This window comes from Festucalex cinctus, chromosome 14 (genome assembly GCF_051991245.1).
Source record: "Festucalex cinctus isolate MCC-2025b chromosome 14, RoL_Fcin_1.0, whole genome shotgun sequence".
Classification (NCBI taxonomy): Eukaryota; Metazoa; Chordata; class Actinopteri; order Syngnathiformes; family Syngnathidae; genus Festucalex; species Festucalex cinctus.
The window spans coordinates 17448793-17468551 of NC_135424.1; the positions used below are offsets into that span (position 1 = coordinate 17448793).

A 19759-nucleotide genomic window follows, 5' to 3' on the forward strand; every position below is an offset into this window, starting at 1 on the left:
GAAGTTGCTGCTGAGCGCATGAGGGCTATCTGTACAACGGCAACTGTGTAGCATTTTACACAGAAGCCTATGACAGGTGGGATCTTGACAGGGGAGAGAGGCTATCAGTCTGTTCATCAATCCCCCTCTTCTAACTCCAGCTTTGACAGCTGCTGTGACACCTACTGTTGCCCTTGCCTGATGGGTGGTCTCCTTTATGTTTCAATCAAAGGTGGCACTCCTCAACTCAATTTACCTATATTCCTAGATCAAGCTTTAAAAAAATAAATAAATAAAAATACTACTTCTTAACCATATATTTATTGAAAACAAAAGCAGAGACTTCACAATTACACAGCGACACATAATACAGGAACAGTAAATAACTGATATTTCTTGTAATTCTCACTTTTCTATCATTTCCTATCAAAATAATATGTGACAGTAAAATATCGTTGACAAACACTGATAGGTTGAGCCAACAGCAAAGCCTTAGATTTAAACAGTTTTCTTTTGAAGCCTGGAAAATGTCGTTTCTGTTGTTCAGTTTCATCTTTCTCTCTTTGTCTCTTAAGTGTGGGAGTATTTTTTGACAGATGTAACAATATGGTGCTCTTTATGCTATGCACGTAAGACATGGCTTATTACTGTAGTGCAACTGCTATGTACAGACACTTGAAGCAAACATCCTGGGGCGTTTTGTTTTTTCTTTTTACATTTGTGCAACTCAGCAAGACGTCATCCTGTTTACCTTTTATTCCCACCCAAGCTTTTGCTATTATTTATTTAGCTATTATTATTATAGAACTACGAGTCAGAAGTGATTTTTCATAAAAATCTGCACAATAAAACGAGCAATTCATTTTAACAGCTCCAAGTCGAAACAGTTTGACATTATGCTGAATCAACTTCAGTGTGGGAACTGTGTAATAAGCACAGAACATATTGACAGAAAATTAAGTAACAAATCATAAATGAAGCAATCTTTTCTTCAGTGGCAGAAGAATCATCTGAGTTTATCGAACTGTCAGGATTGCATTTATGTGACATTTACAAAATGTCTTTCCACTTGCAGATGGCCTACATGCTCTGGCTTTCTCCATCAGTTCCTTGACCTTGCTTGGGATGCTTGCAGTGATCACTTACACAGTGAGTTGAGAGTGCTATGTTTTATCATGACACATTATTGGCATTAGATCTGCATGTGACTTAAATATTATGCATGCATTTCATTGGAATTGTTTTGCGGAATTATCTTTATCTCAGACAACACGCAGAATTTGGAAAACAGAAGTTTTTATCAACAAAAATACAAAGTAACGACAGAGGCCATGGCTGGATTCAGATGCCCTTGAAGAAAACACTTGATGGAGAAACCTTAACTACGAACTCTGCTAAGAAACCTCATAGTTCTGTACTGACGAACGGAGAAATTTCGACTTACAGACAAAAGTGTTACTGAGCAACTACTATAAGGGCAATAATCAAATCTATGTGCCAGAATAAATGCTTGCTTATATGACAAAATAAGTCAAATCCAGGACCAGGACCTAAATACAATGCCTAGCAACTGACATCATTATCATCATCACAAGGGACATAGTAACTGCATAGCAACTGATAACATCATTGCCAGGGACAAATACAGGACAGGACCATAGCAACTGCATTGTAACTGACATCATCATCATCATCGCAAGGGACAAATACAGGACCATAACAACACAATGACCCCATGACGCAACCGAAAACAGTCACATATGACCAGTGAGGAACGGACCAGAGTCCCCTCACAGTGTCCCGTCTGCTCTGCGGTCCAATTTCTGCACATCACGTGATGTTGTTATCACCATTCCGACAACTTTGCCACAGCTTTTGTTAATCCTGTCCATTTCTTCTAGTTATCATGATGAATATTCTGTGAAAGTTGTGGTACAGCTCTCAGTTTGGGAGTAATGCAATAGTGCTGGGGGAAAACCAAAATGGGGGAAAATACTTGGGCATCACCCCAAGCAGTGAAAGTAAAAGTGACAGCCAACCTCAATCTATCCAATTTCTGTTGAGCCCAGAGTCCCATTTGACAAATTACACAACAATTGAATGTGGAGCTCCTACTGAATAATACACAACCTAGTAAGTTGTAGAACCAATCTTCCTTTAGCATCACTAATCCAGCTCAACTGGGGTTTTTACCCACTGTTCTCACACTTTTCAATAGAATGGCTAATGATCAAGTACATTTGAAGGCTAGAGCTGTGCGTCGATTTGCACTGCTCCTCTATTGCAATTGACTTTTCCAATTACATGATGTAAAAAGCTTCTTCTTTTTTTCTTCTTCAAATCGGCGCCGTTTTTGACTACAGTGTCAAGTGGAAATAGCACTACATGCTTCATATTGTTGATATTGTACGTAACAATTAAGCCACGGTGCTATATGTTTCATTATTTTATCACTTCATTCAAATCCTGCCTTCACTGACTTTAGCTTACTCTCTGCCATATTTTTAACTGGTCCTCCTATATATAATTACCATGCAGTTTAATGATATTATGATAGACATTGCAAACAAAGCCCGTAGCGTGTGAAGGTCTGAATTCACCATTAGGTAGCAAATGTAATCTCAATTATTTTTTTTCCCTAAATTTCCATCCCTCCAGCCATCGACACTAGCATATAAAGTCTCTCTGTGACTTCATTAAAAAATCTTTTCATTTTAGCATATAGATGTATGGTTCAACTGGCTCACCTGTGACCTTCCTCTTACTCTGTAATTTCTGGCCTACGTATGCAAATGCTAACCTCAAATTTTGAGGATGAAGGCCTGTTGATCTAATAACAGACTGTGACATTGACCTGCATGTAGTAGGTGAGGTCACATAATGAATAAGACCAATGTCATAGTTTTACTCCTACATGTTAGAATCCAATTTCTTGCGCTCAATACTGTATCTCTGATTTAAAAATACTATACAATGCAAAATGTTATAATCCAATTGACAAGTGTAGCAATCTTCCAGTATGTTAAAGCATGGAGGTACACTGTTAAATATAAAGATTCATAAACAAAGGTTTACAGGATTAAAGTACACCTCTTAAAGTGAGATTATGGTGGGACCAATTGTCAAAGTAGTGTACTGAAGCAATTACATGACATTTTGGGAAATACTTTTAAGCTTCTTGTCAAAAGCTTACAGACTTTGCCCGCTACTATTCACGAGGTGTCAGGTAAGACGCTCCAAAGTTAATTATGTAAGTGTCAGGGAAGAGGCTTAATTATTTTGCTGCCGATCGACTGCCATGTTCACACGTAATAAGTGTATTCATTTGTTCTGCTTTGCAGTCCTCAAAAGGAGATTAGCAAAAAGTTTCTCTAAGATTTGTTCAAAGATTACAGAAACACAGTACAGTAGGTGATTTATAAATGTCTTTACCGTTATCTTAATCGACAGTCTGTCAACTTCCCAAATATGTCTGGGTTTTGATAAACGTGTTTGATAGCAATGAAAGATAAACTTTTACAATGGACTTACTGAAAACATGTAACATACTATGTGCTAAAGGTTATTTATGTTAGAATTTTCTGTATTAAAATGTCATTAGCTTGGTTAATTCACATCTTTCTAATGCACCTGCATCCTGAGCAGTTTTAATTAGCTTGGTTGTGCTTGATTGGCCTCTTTATCAAAGGATACTGAGAATGTAGGGGGCTTCCTCCTGTTTGGCCATACTACTGTAAGCAGATAAACAAAGCCGAGGCTTGTGAAGGACGTCTGTGTCTACCTAGTTCCTCCCCTTCCAACTCAACAGAGTCACTCTCAATGATTTCAGCCAGTTACTTAGCCCGAATCCAACCCCACGCAAACACATTCCCCACCATGCTCGAAGCTATTTCAGGTTTAAAATAACTAATGAGCAAGCACGATTATATGTGAACTACAAATGTAGACTCCAGCAGAGGGACACCTTTTCCCGCTTTTATATTTCTCTCATGTTGTTGCACATGAGGGGAAGGGAAATGTTTCTCCGGGGATCTTGGACAGGTTTTCCTTTTATGAGAGTATTTGATATTCTGGACATGCTCCGGCCTTAAGAGCTCCATGATTCATTGCAGGAGGCGACATTCGCCCGTAGCGCAGATCCACAGTCGAGACTAATAATAGGCTAGCCTTTCTTAGTATCCCATGCGACACTTACAACGCTTCATAACATGCAGAAACTATTAAAAGTTGTTTTAAAAATACAGCCTGACTTTTGGAAAGTGTAGGAAAGAGGGCAGCATGTTTGTCAGGGCTGAAAGATTCGTAGCACAGACCATGTCCTTTTGTTTTATTACGAGCCCATAAATGACTCTCTCTGCTAGGTTTGTAAAAGCGAGACATGACAGGGTGAGTAAGAGTGCATCGACTTGCCTCTGTTCTATTCATTTGTATTGATCGCTGTGTTGTCAGGTTTTAGAGGTGCCCCTCATTTTAAATTAAAGTTCAAACATCCCTCCAGGAGATTAAAGCCCAAATGTCAAAGATTTAAAAGCACCTTTTGAATTTTTGTGCAAATAGTCTCTATAGCCTTTAGACTACTTTCCTTATTTTTCTATTTATATGTGTTTACGTGTTTGTTTCGATGTGTTCCATCCTGCATGATTTAAACTAATGAAGTATATAAAATTCCACTTCATGTCATTCATCATTCATGGTACCTTGATACACCTGCCTGTATCCTATTTTCCCAGTAAAACCCTTAAAAAAATGCACCACATTCTAGATAGAGGCTATAGTGCTGTCACATGGGGGCACTGTTAAGCTGTACATTGCAGCATGGTGATTTTAAACAGCACAAAATGGTTGCAGCAAATGTACCAGTAGTTTTGAGAACTATACATTCTCTCATTCTAATCTTCCTCAACCAAAGATGACAACGGCTGTAAGGCCAGGGGGGTCGCCAAATGATTATACTTTACTCACTGTGTGCATGGTTGCTTACCTTCCTCTTTTTTTTTTTTTTAATAAGCACGGGGTGGGCATGTGTAGGTGGATGCATGTGCCATATGCAACAACCCAGCATGACAATAATGTGTGATTTAAGATGGAAGCTTTGCTTTTTTTCTCCAGGCATACGGTATGTCTGTCATGCCTTTGAATCTGATAAAAGGCACACGCAGTGTAGCGTATGAACGCCTGGCGAACACAGAGGACATTGATGATGTCGAGCACCAGATTGAGAAGCTGAAATCCAAGGTATGACACAAACATGCATCATGTTATTGCTCATGATCAATATATTTAGTTCATTATTAGAAAGTATGATTGAGACTGTCAAATGTGTTGATTTAAAAAAAAAAACATGTTGATTATTGTAGTTATAGTTTGTACTGGTGTAGAACTGAACTAAACTGTTAGAACTAGTGTGTACTTCATCATACTAGAACATCTAATATGTAGCATTGCAGTTGTACTCCTTGTAGAATTTTTGCCATAATTACAAAAGGTAGTTTGCTTGTCAGCAACAGAACAACATATCTAGAGTGAAGCATGGTGACAGCATCATGCTTTGGAGCTGTTCTTTTCGCTGGAAATGGGGACTTAGTCAATGCGTAAGGAAGTTGGAATAGCTCCAAATAGTAGTCAGTGTTAGAACAAATCAGATTTCTGCCAGAATACACAAAAAAAAAGACAGGAAAAGCACACTAGAACTGCAAAACTTTATTTGAGGTTAATTATCAGGGACACTTAATAGGCAGGGGTGTGCTAATTTAACATGAGTTTGAATGTGTTTAGTTAGTTCAGAATACAGCCACATCCTAGTAATAAGCAGTTGTGCACACTTATGTAACCACTAACCACATTATGTCAGTTGTGTATTTTTTTCCTTCCCACTCAAAAAGATGCTATTTAGTTTGAAATTCTTTTGCATTTTTTGTAACACAAATAAATTGTATTTAAACAGGGATTTAAAAAACTTAATTTCCACTATCTTACTTAAGTGTTGCAGTATTTAAATGTCATATGGACACATTCATTCACACATTAATTTTTCTTTCAATTAAAGTAAAAAAAAAAAAAAAAAAGACTGGAAAGTGAATTGATAGATTGAAAGTTGATTTAAAACTTTCGAGCCATTTTTTTCATTGTCTTATTTCTTATTTTTTCTGATTCAAACTTACTATAATATTGTAATTTTACCTCCCAAAAAAGAAAAATGTATGAAAAGTTAGCATTTTTATTACACTGACTTAACCCCAGGTTTTCTCCTCAGTGTCGAGATGGACGCCCCTTGTCATCACGTGACCGACACAACCTGCAGGAACTGGAAGGGAAGCTGCAGGTCCTACAACGGAGGGGCAGGCACCTGGAAATCGCAGAGAGGAACTGCTGCAACAAAATGGGCAGTGCTCTCAGACCTTTTAAGGTATGGCTCATTTTTAGAATGAATTACCCGTATCAAATTCAAAGTGTGTCCCCATATGAACTGTTTTGTAATAAAAATAAAAAATAAAAAAAGAAAGGAAAAAAAGATGAATATTTCCTGAGCTAATGTTCATTATGATTGATTGGGATGTGCAGCAACATTTCTAATTTCCTCCCTTGGAAGTTGGTTCGTAATATTTTGTTTTGCTAGAACATACCTAATATAAATCTGCCATGTCAGCATGCTCCAGAGTGGACTGCTCTAGATTCCCTTTTAGCTACACTGTATTTGTCTTAAAGAAAAATTCACATTTTTCAGGTATTATCTTTTGGTTCCCTGTGGTGCCTTTGTTTACTTTCTTCCATGTTTATCTGTTATGCAAAGAAATAGCAGGATTAATCTATGATAGCAAACTGACCCTGATGTATTTAAATCCCACTCACAAACTGCAACTACATAACAGATGCACTTAAAAAACTGATCTATACAGATTGACTATACTATCCATCACCTGTCAGGCTGTCACACACGTCTAGTGTGGGCTACATGATGGGGAAACACTTTTGTCAGACCTCTTGCCAATGGGGTATATGCTACGGAAGAGGCGGGACTGTTTTTGCACATCAGTTTGGTTCCGGATCGGTTTGCGACGTGTGGGCTGCGTCAAAATACTTGTGCTTCCGACTTTGTGCCCGTCGGTTGCGCGTTCGCAACCCGGACTGGAACCAAACTGATGTGTAAAATCACGTCCCGCCTCTTCCATAGCATATACCCCATAGCTATGGAGTAGAATTCAAGAGGGCATGTCTTACATCTGTAGCTCCTAACTTAAGTGTCAAACAATTACTCACACCTGCTGCACCTGCTGCACAACCAATACTTGTAAAACAAAGTGGCAAAAAGCCATGGATTTGCACACTCCAAGACACTCAACAAACACACACACACACACACACACACCCCCACACCCCCACACACACACACACACACACTTGACAGATACTTCAACATTGACAGAAGATCTTAGTAGTATATAATCATGGCCTTATTCATACAAGTCAACTCAAGCCTTCATGTCAGTGTCAATACAATTAGATTTCCATTCCATCCATTTCAATCCATGATGGTGTTTATGTCATACATATATAATTACTATTAGGTACTGTTGTAAAAGAATATGTATATGGCCGGTTGGATATTAAAGTATCAAGCTAGTGCAAGCTTAAGAGCTGGAAACGTATTTATAGGGTATATGCTACGGAAGAGGCGGGACGTGATTTTGCACATCAGTTTGGTTCTGGTCCAAGTTGCGAACGCGCAAACGAGGGCACAAAGTCGGAAGCACAAGTATTTTGACGCAGCAAACACGTCACAAACCGAACCGGAACCAAACTGATGTGCAAAAACAGTCCCGCCTCTTCCGTGGCATATACCCCATTGTGCATGTGAAGCGAAAGCTGGTGGATCACTCATGCCTTGTTACTGGCAGAGGATGTTTGTTATTGATGTGTATGGTTGTCATAGTATGGGGTATATGCCACGGAAGAGGCGGGACGTGATTTTGCACATCAGTTTATTTCCGGTCCGGCTTGCGAATGCACAACCCAGGGGTGCAAAGTCGGAAGCACAAGCATTTTTGACGCAGCTTACACGTTGCAAACCGGAACCAAACCAAACCGAACCGGAAACAAACTGTTGTGCCATAAAACAGTCCCGCCTCTTCCGTGGCATATACCCCATTGAAGTCAAAATGTGGGTATTGTGACAACACTGACACAGGACTTTATGCCGATGTCAGTCCAAGTGCAAAGAGCGCCTTCGGTCACAGGGCTAGAATGGCCATAACGCAAAAACAGCAACCCTCTGTGCTATCGTTTAACACTTTTTAAAAAAAAGCTCGAGTATGAAAATCATTGCAATTTAAACATGATTACACTTAGTGAAAATCAAGTAGCAAAGGGTCTACACCCTCAATGAATACGACGAGTAAGAGTAAGTATCATGATTTAAGACGGGTGGGCAATTCCGCTCCTGGAGGACCAGAGTCCTGCAGGTTTTAGATGTTTCTCTCCTCCAACACACCTGATTTCAACGATTGTTAGTGTACTCATAAGTGCACAACTTATGATTGACACCTTGTCGTCACACCGTCTGTCTCTTATTGGTTGTTTTTCCTTGGCCACTGTGGTTTCATAAAAAACAAAAAACAAAAATACTTCCAAGTACAGGATGGCGATAAAGTGGGTAGATTTTTATTCTTTTTTTTAAATACATGTTTCTTTGTGTACTACTTTTGGGTTATATTGACAGTTGTAACAAAATTTCATACTCCCTCTAAGCGCTAATATATAGGTGGGCCCACAAAACTGAAATAACACAAAATCTCATAATGATTGTTAGTTGTTTTTAATTTATTTTTATTTTATTTTATTTTTTCCCCTCACCCACTTTCAGTTTTTGAAGCACTCTCCTGCTGAGTGGTGACCAGCTGGCCAGTTGGCAGTCAGAAACCAAAAATAAGGCTTTTTTTTTTTTTTTTTTTTTTTAAACAATCGACCCACACTTCAGTAAATGAAGTATTGTTTAAATTGCACTCCATACGTTGGCTTAACTGTAGCCCAATTATTTCCTATTCCGGTCAGGCACACCATTTTTTTTCAATATGAAATGTCCCTCAAGCATTTCATAAGCTTTATTGCTTTTTTGGCTGCCGCTAACCTAGCAAGCTTGAAGCTCGATGCTCGTGTCTGGGCTGCACCGTTGCTTCCCTTTGTCACCTTTGGCATGATTGCCAAACTGGAGGGCCTAGCCATATGGTCTTGCCTTCACATAAGACATGACAGATTTATATGGGGCAGTCCATGCTTTTCAAAGCAACAGAATTGGCACATTATGTTAAATTGATGTTGTTATCACTCTCCAGTATTTTAACACATTGTTTTATATACATGTATTATGTTTTTGTGCAGATTATTCTGGGCATTTTCTTTATCCTGGTTGCTCTGCTGTTCTCTGTTGCTCTGTTTATTTCAAAGTAAGTCGTTTTTTTTTTTTACGTGACATGAATCTGTCTTGACCTTAAAATGACCCTTAAAAAAGTACAACTTTTGCATTTAATGGTGCACAAAACAGTACTTGCTTGCTGTTGTTGTTTTTATTTATTTATTTTTTTTCTGTTTCAGTCTGGATAAAGCTCTTCACTCGGCTGGCATCAGCTCCGGCTTTGTAATCTTTGGCACCAATCTAACCAATCCTTTGAATGAACTTCTATTAGCCTTACAACCTGTAAGTATCCATGCATGTCATTTGTGCAATAGGTGATTTCCTCAGTTAAGATGTGTTCAACTATATATTTTACTGTTACCGTCAGTTACATATGGTGCCCAATTTTCATTGTTCATAAACTAACTGTTTGATATTATTGTGGTGGTCTGAAAGTACTATCCTTTATATGTGAAAGATATATGTATTCCCTGATCTTGGTCTTGCAGGTATTTCCATTGGATTACATCCTGATTACAGTCATCACGATGTATTTTGTTCTCACATCCATGGCGGGTATTCGCAATATGGGCATCTGGTTCTTTTGGATAAGGGTAAACACAGACGCCGGCTCTATATTTGATTTGATTTTTTATATATTGATGTGAAATGTATCTTTGCCTTTGCAGCTGTACAAAATTCGACCTAAAAGAACCCGTCCCCAGGCGCTCCTCTTTCTCTGCATGATTTTGCTTTTGATTGTTCTCCATACCAGCTACATGATCTACAGTCTTGCTCCTCAGTACGTCATGTACGGCAGCCAGAAATATCTCATAGAGGTGAGGGAAACTGTTTGTGTAGCTTCATCCCACTTATTTCTTCGTGCTCGGCCTCCCCGATGAGGCTTTGATGATGGGTCCAGCTAGGTCGATGTGCGGTCTCCACAGAGACCGTTTGTAGTTTTTGTTGGATTGTACACCATGAAGAAGGTCTGTTTACCTTTCAGATGATTTGTGTGGGTGTGTATGTATGCTTCATGCTGTGTCTATACCTCAAGTAAAAAGTTTTAACATCCTTACTTTCCCCCTCAATAGGAGAAAATAGTTAGTTTTTTTAAGTCACAGAGAATATGGATTCTTTCATTATTATTGCTGATGTCTGTCTTAATTAGGGAGAGAGCAGTTATCTGCCAGGTCGATTACTATCTCCAATATTCAGCATTTTATAAACTCAACTCAACTGAATATCGACATCAGTCTTCAAAAAAAAAAAAAAAAAAATATATATATATATATATATAATGGCCAATAATAATGTTGTTAACTTCAGTCAATTATTTATTTAAAATTTGAATTAACTTTATAAGATGCTATCAACCCTGGAAACTCCCTGGACCTTCTTTTTTTTTTTTTTTTTTTTTTTTTTTTCTCTCTCTCTCTCTCAATTAAAACCAAAGGTAGTGAAAGTTTAACATTTAATATATTTTGAAATTTGGAAAAAGTATTTACTGGCACTATTTAGTTGTTAGGATTGACTAAGATTATATATATAAAAAAACATTTTACGAATCTGAAATGTTCAAAAAACACATTTTAAGACATTTCAACAATAATTGTTAATAGTAGGAGTTTGTAAAATTATTATTTACCCCAATATTTTCACTTTTAGTGAAAGTGAATATCGGCTCCAAATATCGGTTATAGGCCTCCTTGATAACTAATAATCGGTATCATTGGCTCTGAAAAAAACAACATATCGCTCCTGACGCTCCATCTCTAGTCGTAATTGAAACATTCTGGTAAACTCATGTTATAAACTATAAAAGACACTTACATTGCTCAAGTCTAGAAAGGAGTGAAGGTTAAAAAGCTTCCATCTCGAACTTATGTTCAATTTGCACCTGGGTGTATTTCTATTTTATATTGTTGTAAAACATATTTGCCAGTGAATCTCCATCTCCACGACTTTCAGAGAGCTTTCTGTTACTTGGAAAAAAAATTTGGGATTGAATTGTTTTTTTCTCCTGGTTATTTCCTAGTTTTATAAAAAATTCGGGATTGAATTGTTTTTTTTCTCCTGGTTATTTCCTAGTTTTATAAATGTAGTAGTATAGATTTTTCCTGTTTTTGAATGGTTCTACTTTCATGTGTCAGCCTCAGACACTGCTAAGATTTGTGTATTTTGTGTGCGTGTGTGTGTATGTGTGTTTATTATTTTGTATTTATTTATTTATTTATTTTTTTTATCTCAAGAGTCCTTCATCAGGCCTTACGTCGGGGAACACTTCATTCAGCACCACCAGGGTCTGTGATGCCAACGCGCCCGAGGGTGAGTGTGTCATCTTTGCTTGTAAGGTAGCGGCGGTCTAATAGCGAGATGCTGCAGGATCCTGCTGTACATTATCAAAGATTCATTTCTCACAAGTTGAGTGTAAGAGAGCAAGGCCAGTGTACAACAGAGCCATTTCATGTAGAACACTGTTCAGCTATCTTTATCGCCATCCATTATTTATTAAGGAGAATAATAACAAGGACAAGCATTTACTAATGCGGTTTGTAACCTCTTGCTGTCACCATGCCAACACTTATTGCAGCACATCAGTCACATATACAGGAAACTGTATATCTTAGTAAAGAGCTTTAAAACATTTGTTGTTTTGTTAGTTTGTGAATACACTAACTTCTTGCTCTCTATCACTCATTTGCATTGACACGCATGTGAACTTAAGTGACATTCCATTTTTAATCTGTTTGGTTTAATATCCACAACAAACTCTTTCATCAATGTCTTTATTTTTTTCCCAGTTGCAATTGACCTTCACCTTAAAAGATGTTGCATGTTATGTACTTGTTTTTCAAGGAAAACAAAAGTCAGTCATTACCTCGGCTGTAGCACGACTTCTATCAATGAAAGGGACGTTATGATTTGTTTGCACTAATCTGCCATTTATTTGCATAGATTTTGCTCCCTTTTGTAAGTTAAAGCAATCATGTTCCACATTGAAGCAAATAAGCCTTGCCCAAATACATTATCTCATCTGGCGCCGTCAAATAAACAACAAAGCTGACGTCCATGTTGACTCACTGTGTACTTCAAAGTCCTCAACAGTGCTTGTTATTCAGCAAGTTGCACGACACTAGGACAGCATTAAACACATGCGAGATACCCCACTGCATATCTACAGGTTCCTCCAGTCTGAAAAGAAAATATGTCATTAAAGCGATAGATTGTACGAAGTCTCTTAGATAAAGGCGAAGCACAGAGAGACACACGTTCACGGCTTCATTGCTTCTGTCTTATTGAAGTCACAATTCCTTCTAGCTGCTGTATAAGCTTCCCAGTTCGTTTATCTTGACACGTACACAACAGATGACAATATATTTTTTTATATTTTGTAGTCTTTTTTTTTTTTTTAAACAGTGTATTGGGCCCATGGTGTATGACAGTGATTTTTTTTTTGTTAAGGGCCTAAAAAAGAATCTTCTTTTTATTTTTTTTTCTCATTGAAATCTTTTCGCTCTTTTTTTCTTAGAAACAATTGTATAATTATAGTTTCCTATAAAACACAAACTAACAACATATTGTCTATTTTGGTATCGTTACAATTGATGTGTGCACCCATAACGTAGTAAATAGGGCCGGGTGATTATGGACAAAATATTACCGTATTTTTTTTGGAGCGTATGACTTGCGACAGTTAAAAAATGCATCAAAAAACATGGAAGTAGCTCCGGAGCATAAATTACATATTTATTGGAAATTTATTTTTCAAAAACCAAGATCAAGAAGAGTAGAGCTCGGACTGGCACTCATTGTCCCCATTCCCTAATCGTTTTGACGGCAGTACAGTGACCAAATTGTGTTTGGATTCGGAACCTCCACTTTTATGGAAAAGTTTTTCTTTTTACCGTAACTTTAAAATGATTACCTTAACTAGAATTCTGCATCACATTCTGGCCAAAGGTATAATCCTGGTTGATTATTGTGCCTTTTGGTGCTGTAAATAGTAAATCCTTGTTGTGGATGTCACATGCTAAAGTAGCGAGTTAGCTAGGGAGATGGTCCCTTCGTTTGTTGCTGTGAAAAGCTGCAGCAAACTAACAGCATACATTACACATTAGATGCCAGGACTACTCTACTTTTTCCGCTTTCTTTTCTGTATTTGGCAAATGCGTTTGGTGCATTAGCACCACCTTCTGAAATGGAGTGCGTGTGACCGTATTTAACAATTTATTATTATGATTCAACTTTAAAATGAGCAATCCCGAAAGATGGTGGACTGAAAAAGTGGCAATCAGAGTGCCAACTTCAAAGTGTTCAGATTCTCTACAATCTGGGAACTGCTTTACTATGCTGTTAGTCATTTTTTATATATTTTTTCTCTATTCTCAAAAACTCCCTTTTCTTGGCTTTCACCTGCATTTTTTGGATTATGGAGTTGTTGGCGTTTGTCATTAGTGTAGTGTTGGAAAAGCACAAGCACGCCAAAGTCAGCAGGGTATATTGTCAACCGACAACTGGAGCCGCACTGAGTTTTGATGCTGCATTAAATGAAGATTACCGGACATTAATTTTACCTCCTCCCCTGGTAGGAAGCATCAGTGGCATCACATACTTTTAAGGAAAAAATAAAATCTGAATATTAGCACACCAATTTCCCGGTGTACAAGATTATAGTTGTTGATCCACAGTTGTGAACACGAATGATGGCTCCCTCAGCCAAGAAATTATCTGTCCTCACTGTTGTTTGTTGTCATCACTTTAACGCCTCCATCATGACATCAGCGACCCCCATTAGCGGTCGCATTGGCTCCATTTGGCAAACTAAACAGTGAGACTCTTTTCTTTTGTCATAATATCCAAAGGATTGATTATTTCTTATTCTTTGAGGTGACCACATATTGTTAAAATTGTTTGCTTTGGAAACATTTGTACGGAAAAGTTTTTTTTTTTGTGTGTGTGTGTTATATTTTTTAAAACACATCCTTTCCCTATTACTTGTCTGTTTCCTAGCAACTTAACGTTTGCTACCACATTCTTAAAAGATCTTTGGGTGAAAGCTGATTGTAAATTTCTGTCGTCTTGAAGGAAACTGGTAAAAGAGAGACTCTTATAGCACCAGCAGAAAATAATAGTCTTTTTGTGTTCAAATAAGGCTCAACACATCGTTCTTCATTTTTAACAGACATTTAATGTTGTCTACATGTCCTTAAATGTTCAAACATGACACCAACAGTCATCAGAACTTAAAAAAAATTGATAGATACTTACCTGCTTACTTTATTGTCAGATACAGAATCCAAAATTAGCTTTCAACACAATTAGCACATAAAATAAGGAGAATTCACATGAAACAGTTGAGTAAATAGCAAAATATTGTCAATAAATATCAAAAGGATAGCGGTCCCATAATCTTCTCCAAAAAAAAAAAAATAATAATCGGAATGGAGCATGTGCACATTGTGCAGAAGGCAAATGAATTCCTCGTTCAATCGAGATATTCCAAATGCATTTATTACAAAAATTCCAGTTACAAAAGGGGTAACCCAGGGCTCTTTTTCAGGTTTTTAAAAGTATCTGCCCGCGTTTACGTGGCCTTACAAATCCTGAATTTTAATATTCAGGTTTTTAAAAGCGATATCGCCTGCATGTAAACATACTCATTATTTGCACCGTTGACTATTTTCAGGAAATGAAAACCTGTAATTGCATCCCATCACTGTTATTGCTTGGACAGACTACAATTTGACCCTGAGATCATGAAAAATGTTTTATTCAACATTTGCAGCTGCCTATTTTTTTAAATAGACGGATGCCTCATCTGACATCTCTCTTTCCTTAAAAACATTGTTTATTAAAAGAGTTTATTACATCTTAGATATTGTTTTGATTAAAATTTTCAGACTTTAAAACTGAGAAGGTAGTTGGGTATACAATATGACACCATTCAGTATAAAATAATGCAGGGATAGAACTTTGAAGTCCTCGTATTTGAGCAACGAGATGGAATTTGTACATAATGCTCGCCAAGATGTGGCGAGTCAAGGTGAAATTACCTGTAATCACAAGCTGCCCCGTGCTCATCTCCGAGTGCGCTAATGATTTCAAGGTGAGGCGGGTCAGCGGTGTACATCCTAATACATTCCGGCAGGCCGCTGTTGTGAACCATCTGTAGGTCCCACTCGGAGCAGTGCGAGTTCAGCTGAGCAGCTGGGGAGCTGCAGATGGGCGAAGTCATTCAGATGAATAGAAACGAGCTTTCTCAGGGGCGTGATGACGTTAAAGCTGATTGTTGTCATTTCTTCACATCATTCAGCTTTAGATTTGAAACCTAAATGTCATCAGTATACAACAAAACTAAGGAGTTTTTTAACCAATACTTTGGGATGGGACTGTGAGTGTAAATCATAAGCAATGAATCACTATTTTTAACTTTTAGTATCAAGTGCAGTCTTGCTGCTTTGGATGTGAGTTTACTTGATATAGCTTTTGGTCTATATTCTTATGTTCTTTCGTTGTTGTCTACTCCTTGTGAAATAAGATATAATCCTTTGCTTTTCATTGAGCTCAAGTTTTGTGTGACATGTTACCGCTCATGTGAAGTCATGCCCCATGGATGTTCAAATTGAAGTTTTATCTGACTTGAGAGGCGTATTTTTCCAGGAAACTTTGGTGGAATTCTTAATGCTGTGATCATAGGAGAGCGTTCAACTTTCGAGGTAGTGCTCTAGTCAACTTTCATGAATAAATGATGAGGCGCTCTGAGTTATTCTGGCGGCGTCTCATAGCTCAGTCAGGGTCTCATTGTGCTGTTCATGGGGTTCAAGTAGTGTGAGGAGCTGTGTACCAATGTCACACAGAAGCCGAGTTAGTGCTAATGCTCCAGATGGCTCTCGAGCATGCTCAGGACAGCTCGGCACCACAAGAAATTCTGCTCAAAATGTATGTTTGGTTTTTCAATGAGCAAGTCCTTTTCATCTTTTATGAACTAGAGATCTGATTTCTGCTTTTGATACGTGGAACATGACATCACGATTTGTTTTTCACATGTTGCCAAGGGACATTCATACGCAGAATGGGAGAGTGACTCATTTGGAGAAGGATCAATAGCAGTATCAGTTTCAAAGGGAAGTCAACCGATTTTTTTTTTTTTTTTTTACAATAATATGTTCTATGCAGCCCCAATAGTCTAAATATGGTATTCTGGTTAATATTGTGTTAGTGCAGTGTTTCTCAATTCTGGTCTTCAGGCAGCTGATTCCAATGACAGCTCATCAGCCAGCTCTGGAGAAGCCTGATAACGATCCTCACCTGCGTTGCAATTGGGAGACATGGCAAACAGGCTGGCTAGGGGGGCCTGAGGACCGGAATTGAGAAACACTGTTAGTGGAATATGATTTAATCATCAAAATTCAGCCATTTTTATCCATCTCAGGAGGTGTTTCTCAGGTCTCAGTTAACAGCCAATCACAGCACAGCTTCAGAAAACAGGTGAGCACTGATTGGTTGTTGCCTGAGCCCTGAGCTACTGTGATGTCATCTTCAGCTGACAGCAAGTGGCAAAATGGCCGCCCCGTGAGATAGATAAAAACGGATGGATTTTGTTGCTCAACTCATATTCCAAAAATGTAATATTAATCAGAATGCCATGTTTAGACTAGTGAAGTCGCATATAACATATTATTGTCAAGAAATGTTTAGGGTTGACTTCCACTTTAAAAAAGCTACGTATAAAGAAAAGAGCAGCCCAGTTATGATAGATTGTACCCAGTCAATTACACTGAAGAATTGACAGTAAAATTTACAGTAAATAACTGGCAAAAAAAAAAAAAAGTTGCCAGCTAAAGCAATTCTGTACAGTGAAGGCTACTATCATGCTCTCTATAGCAACATATCCATTTTATCAATGTATCAGAAGTTCTATATATCATCTCATCTACAATAATATACAATTCTAAATCTATAGCAGTGATTTGTGATTGGGCGTCTTTCTTTTCTTTTTTTCTTTTTAATTTCATGATATATGGTATGCCTTAAATGTCATTTATAATGGTCGTTGGGGGGGAGTTATAAAAGGTCTTGATTTGGTGAATTCTGCAGAAACAATCTTAATAGTCCAAGAGCAGCGGTACCATCAGAAAATGGAAGGTAACATTTCTAACTCACAGCCTATGCCGAACCATGCTTTTTTTTTTTACATTTTCAGTGCATAACTTCTCTGCATACTCGTGCAGTCCAAAATCCCATTCACATTGACAGTGACATGATTTTGCTCTTTTCCAAGGCCTGCTTGTCTTTTTTTACTTACACGAACAGAACAGGCTCTTTCTGAGTAGTGATGTCGTGTAGTATTTTTCGCACTTGTACTATCCAAAACATAATGTGATATCACCGTTTACACTTGTGGATGTTTTCATAGACCTCCTCACGAGTTAAGATTGCTGTAAAAAAGTTATTCAGTCATAGTTCAGAGACAACATCTATTTCTCTGTTAATTCTTTTCATTTTCCAACTGATTCCATACGATGATTGTACTTAAAATTCACTTGTTTTGGAAGCATATCTGTGACTGTCGTACAAATGTCATCAATAACTACTTGGTGTTTCATTTGTTTCTCAGACCAGTGCATTATCACCAGGTCATATCTTTTCCTCCACAAATTTTGGTTCTTCAGTACCATCTACTACTTTGGAAACTGGGCATTTATTGGGGTAAGTTGTTCATTTGAATCAATGAGGCGCACTTAAGCCAGCAATTTATAATGTGTGTTTTCAATTTTCTTCCTTAGGCTTTCCTCATCGGCCTGGTGGTGTCATGCTGCCGAGGGAAGAAGTCTGTGATTGAAGGCGAGGTGGAGGCCGATGACTCAGACGTCAGCGATGATGAATATGTGCACTGAGGTTCAATACGCACGCACCCTCGAATCAGCACATCCAGCCATAACTTAAGGGGACTACAAAGTACAATTTGGCAAGTCATTCATTTGCTTCCATTTGATTTTACTGCTTTGAAGGAGGTCTGCTCCCGGACAACGGGACTGACGAGGTTAGAATTCCAAGAACGTCCTCCAAGGCAACACAAAGCCAAGCGTAGAAATGAAGACAAATTGTGCATTGACATTTACTGATGATTTTTTAGAGCAGGGCTGACCAAACTTTTTCAGACCCAAAATTGAATTCCTTCTCAGTATCCAAATGGACAAATGATAAATATGAGAATTTATTAAAACAAATCCAAACCATATGCTCTAAAATTCCTTTTAGATGACTTTTGTGCTATTTACTGTATGAAACTCAATTGACTTTTTGTTTTGTTTTGTGTATGTCTATCATTGAAATGAAATGCTGTATATTGCTATTTAATTTCCTGCTTGTTGCCATCAAAAATCTTATTTAATCTCTTGAAATGGTATGTGTTACTAAACATGTCTAACTGACCATCATGTTCTTGTGAAAAGGGTTTCAAAGGCTTTTCATGTATTATGAGGATATGGGGGAGGAAATACAGTAAATAATCAGTCTTATGAGAACCACTCACATTTTCTGAAGTGCTTGTGACAGGCATTTTTTAAAATTTTCATTTTATCGTTTTTCCACTTCAAAGTAAATGCATCTCGCTGATATAAAGATGCATTCACTAATTGATTAGCACTATGGGTCTAATTTTTGGTGCCTCATGAATGTATATCAATGTGATGGGCACAAACACTGGTCTGACGCTGAATTAAGATAATTTGAGACATTTTTTTTTTCTTTTGCAAAATCGACTGCTGTGATGTGTCCTACCAAGTAACATGATGTCTCCAGTATATTGAATGGTACTTGTATTTCAACAAATAAATAACTTCAAATATGTCCGTTGTTGTTATTGGAATACTCCAGCAACATTTTTCCCAACATTTATTCAAAAAGGCACCAACTATACCTTGAAAAATCTCAACAGTACACCAGCAAACATGAATGGTAAGTGGACTGCTTTTTTTATATAGCGCTTTATCATGTCATCAAAAGTATTCTCAATAATTGAAATAATGATTCTGTCTCAAACTACGCATTGTACATTCTACTATCTATGTAATGGAAGAGCACGTTATTTTTCTGCATGCCATTATATGTCACTGGGATAAAAAAAAAAAAAAAAATGAGTAAACAATTTCAGCTCTGGTCCAAAAGGAATTACTGCTCGAGTGATTCTTGATTGACAGTTTCAAGTGGTATGGTGAACATCTCATTAGGTGTACCTGACCTATTCTTAATTCCAAATCTCATGTGGGAGAAATTAAGAAGTGTTCTTCAAAAATCCTTATTTTGCCCCTTGATGTGGATATGTATCAAACGAAAGTGACAGTTAAATACAGCCATCCTTGGATTAGTGTTACGCACTCAGCCTTT

At 37.7% G+C, this 19759-nt stretch overlaps 1 protein-coding gene across 1 annotated transcript in view; it reads left to right on the forward strand.

The window, feature by feature from the left end:
• Positions 1 to 19221, forward strand: part of lmbrd1 (LMBR1 domain containing 1) — a 35642-nt gene extending 16421 nt beyond the window's left edge. Inside the window, exons 7-16 of the mRNA XM_077495515.1 lie at positions 1055 to 1128; positions 5089 to 5214; positions 6233 to 6385; positions 9355 to 9419; positions 9568 to 9670; positions 9877 to 9981; positions 10057 to 10206; positions 11620 to 11695; positions 17988 to 18079; positions 18157 to 19221. Coding sequence (XP_077351641.1) covers positions 1055 to 1128; positions 5089 to 5214; positions 6233 to 6385; positions 9355 to 9419; positions 9568 to 9670; positions 9877 to 9981; positions 10057 to 10206; positions 11620 to 11695; positions 17988 to 18079; positions 18157 to 18267 — 1055 coding nt within the window. The 3' untranslated portion in view covers positions 18268 to 19221. The remainder of the gene's footprint in view (positions 1 to 1054; positions 1129 to 5088; positions 5215 to 6232; positions 6386 to 9354; positions 9420 to 9567; positions 9671 to 9876; positions 9982 to 10056; positions 10207 to 11619; positions 11696 to 17987; positions 18080 to 18156) is intronic.
• Positions 19222 to 19759: the final 538 nt, after the last annotated feature.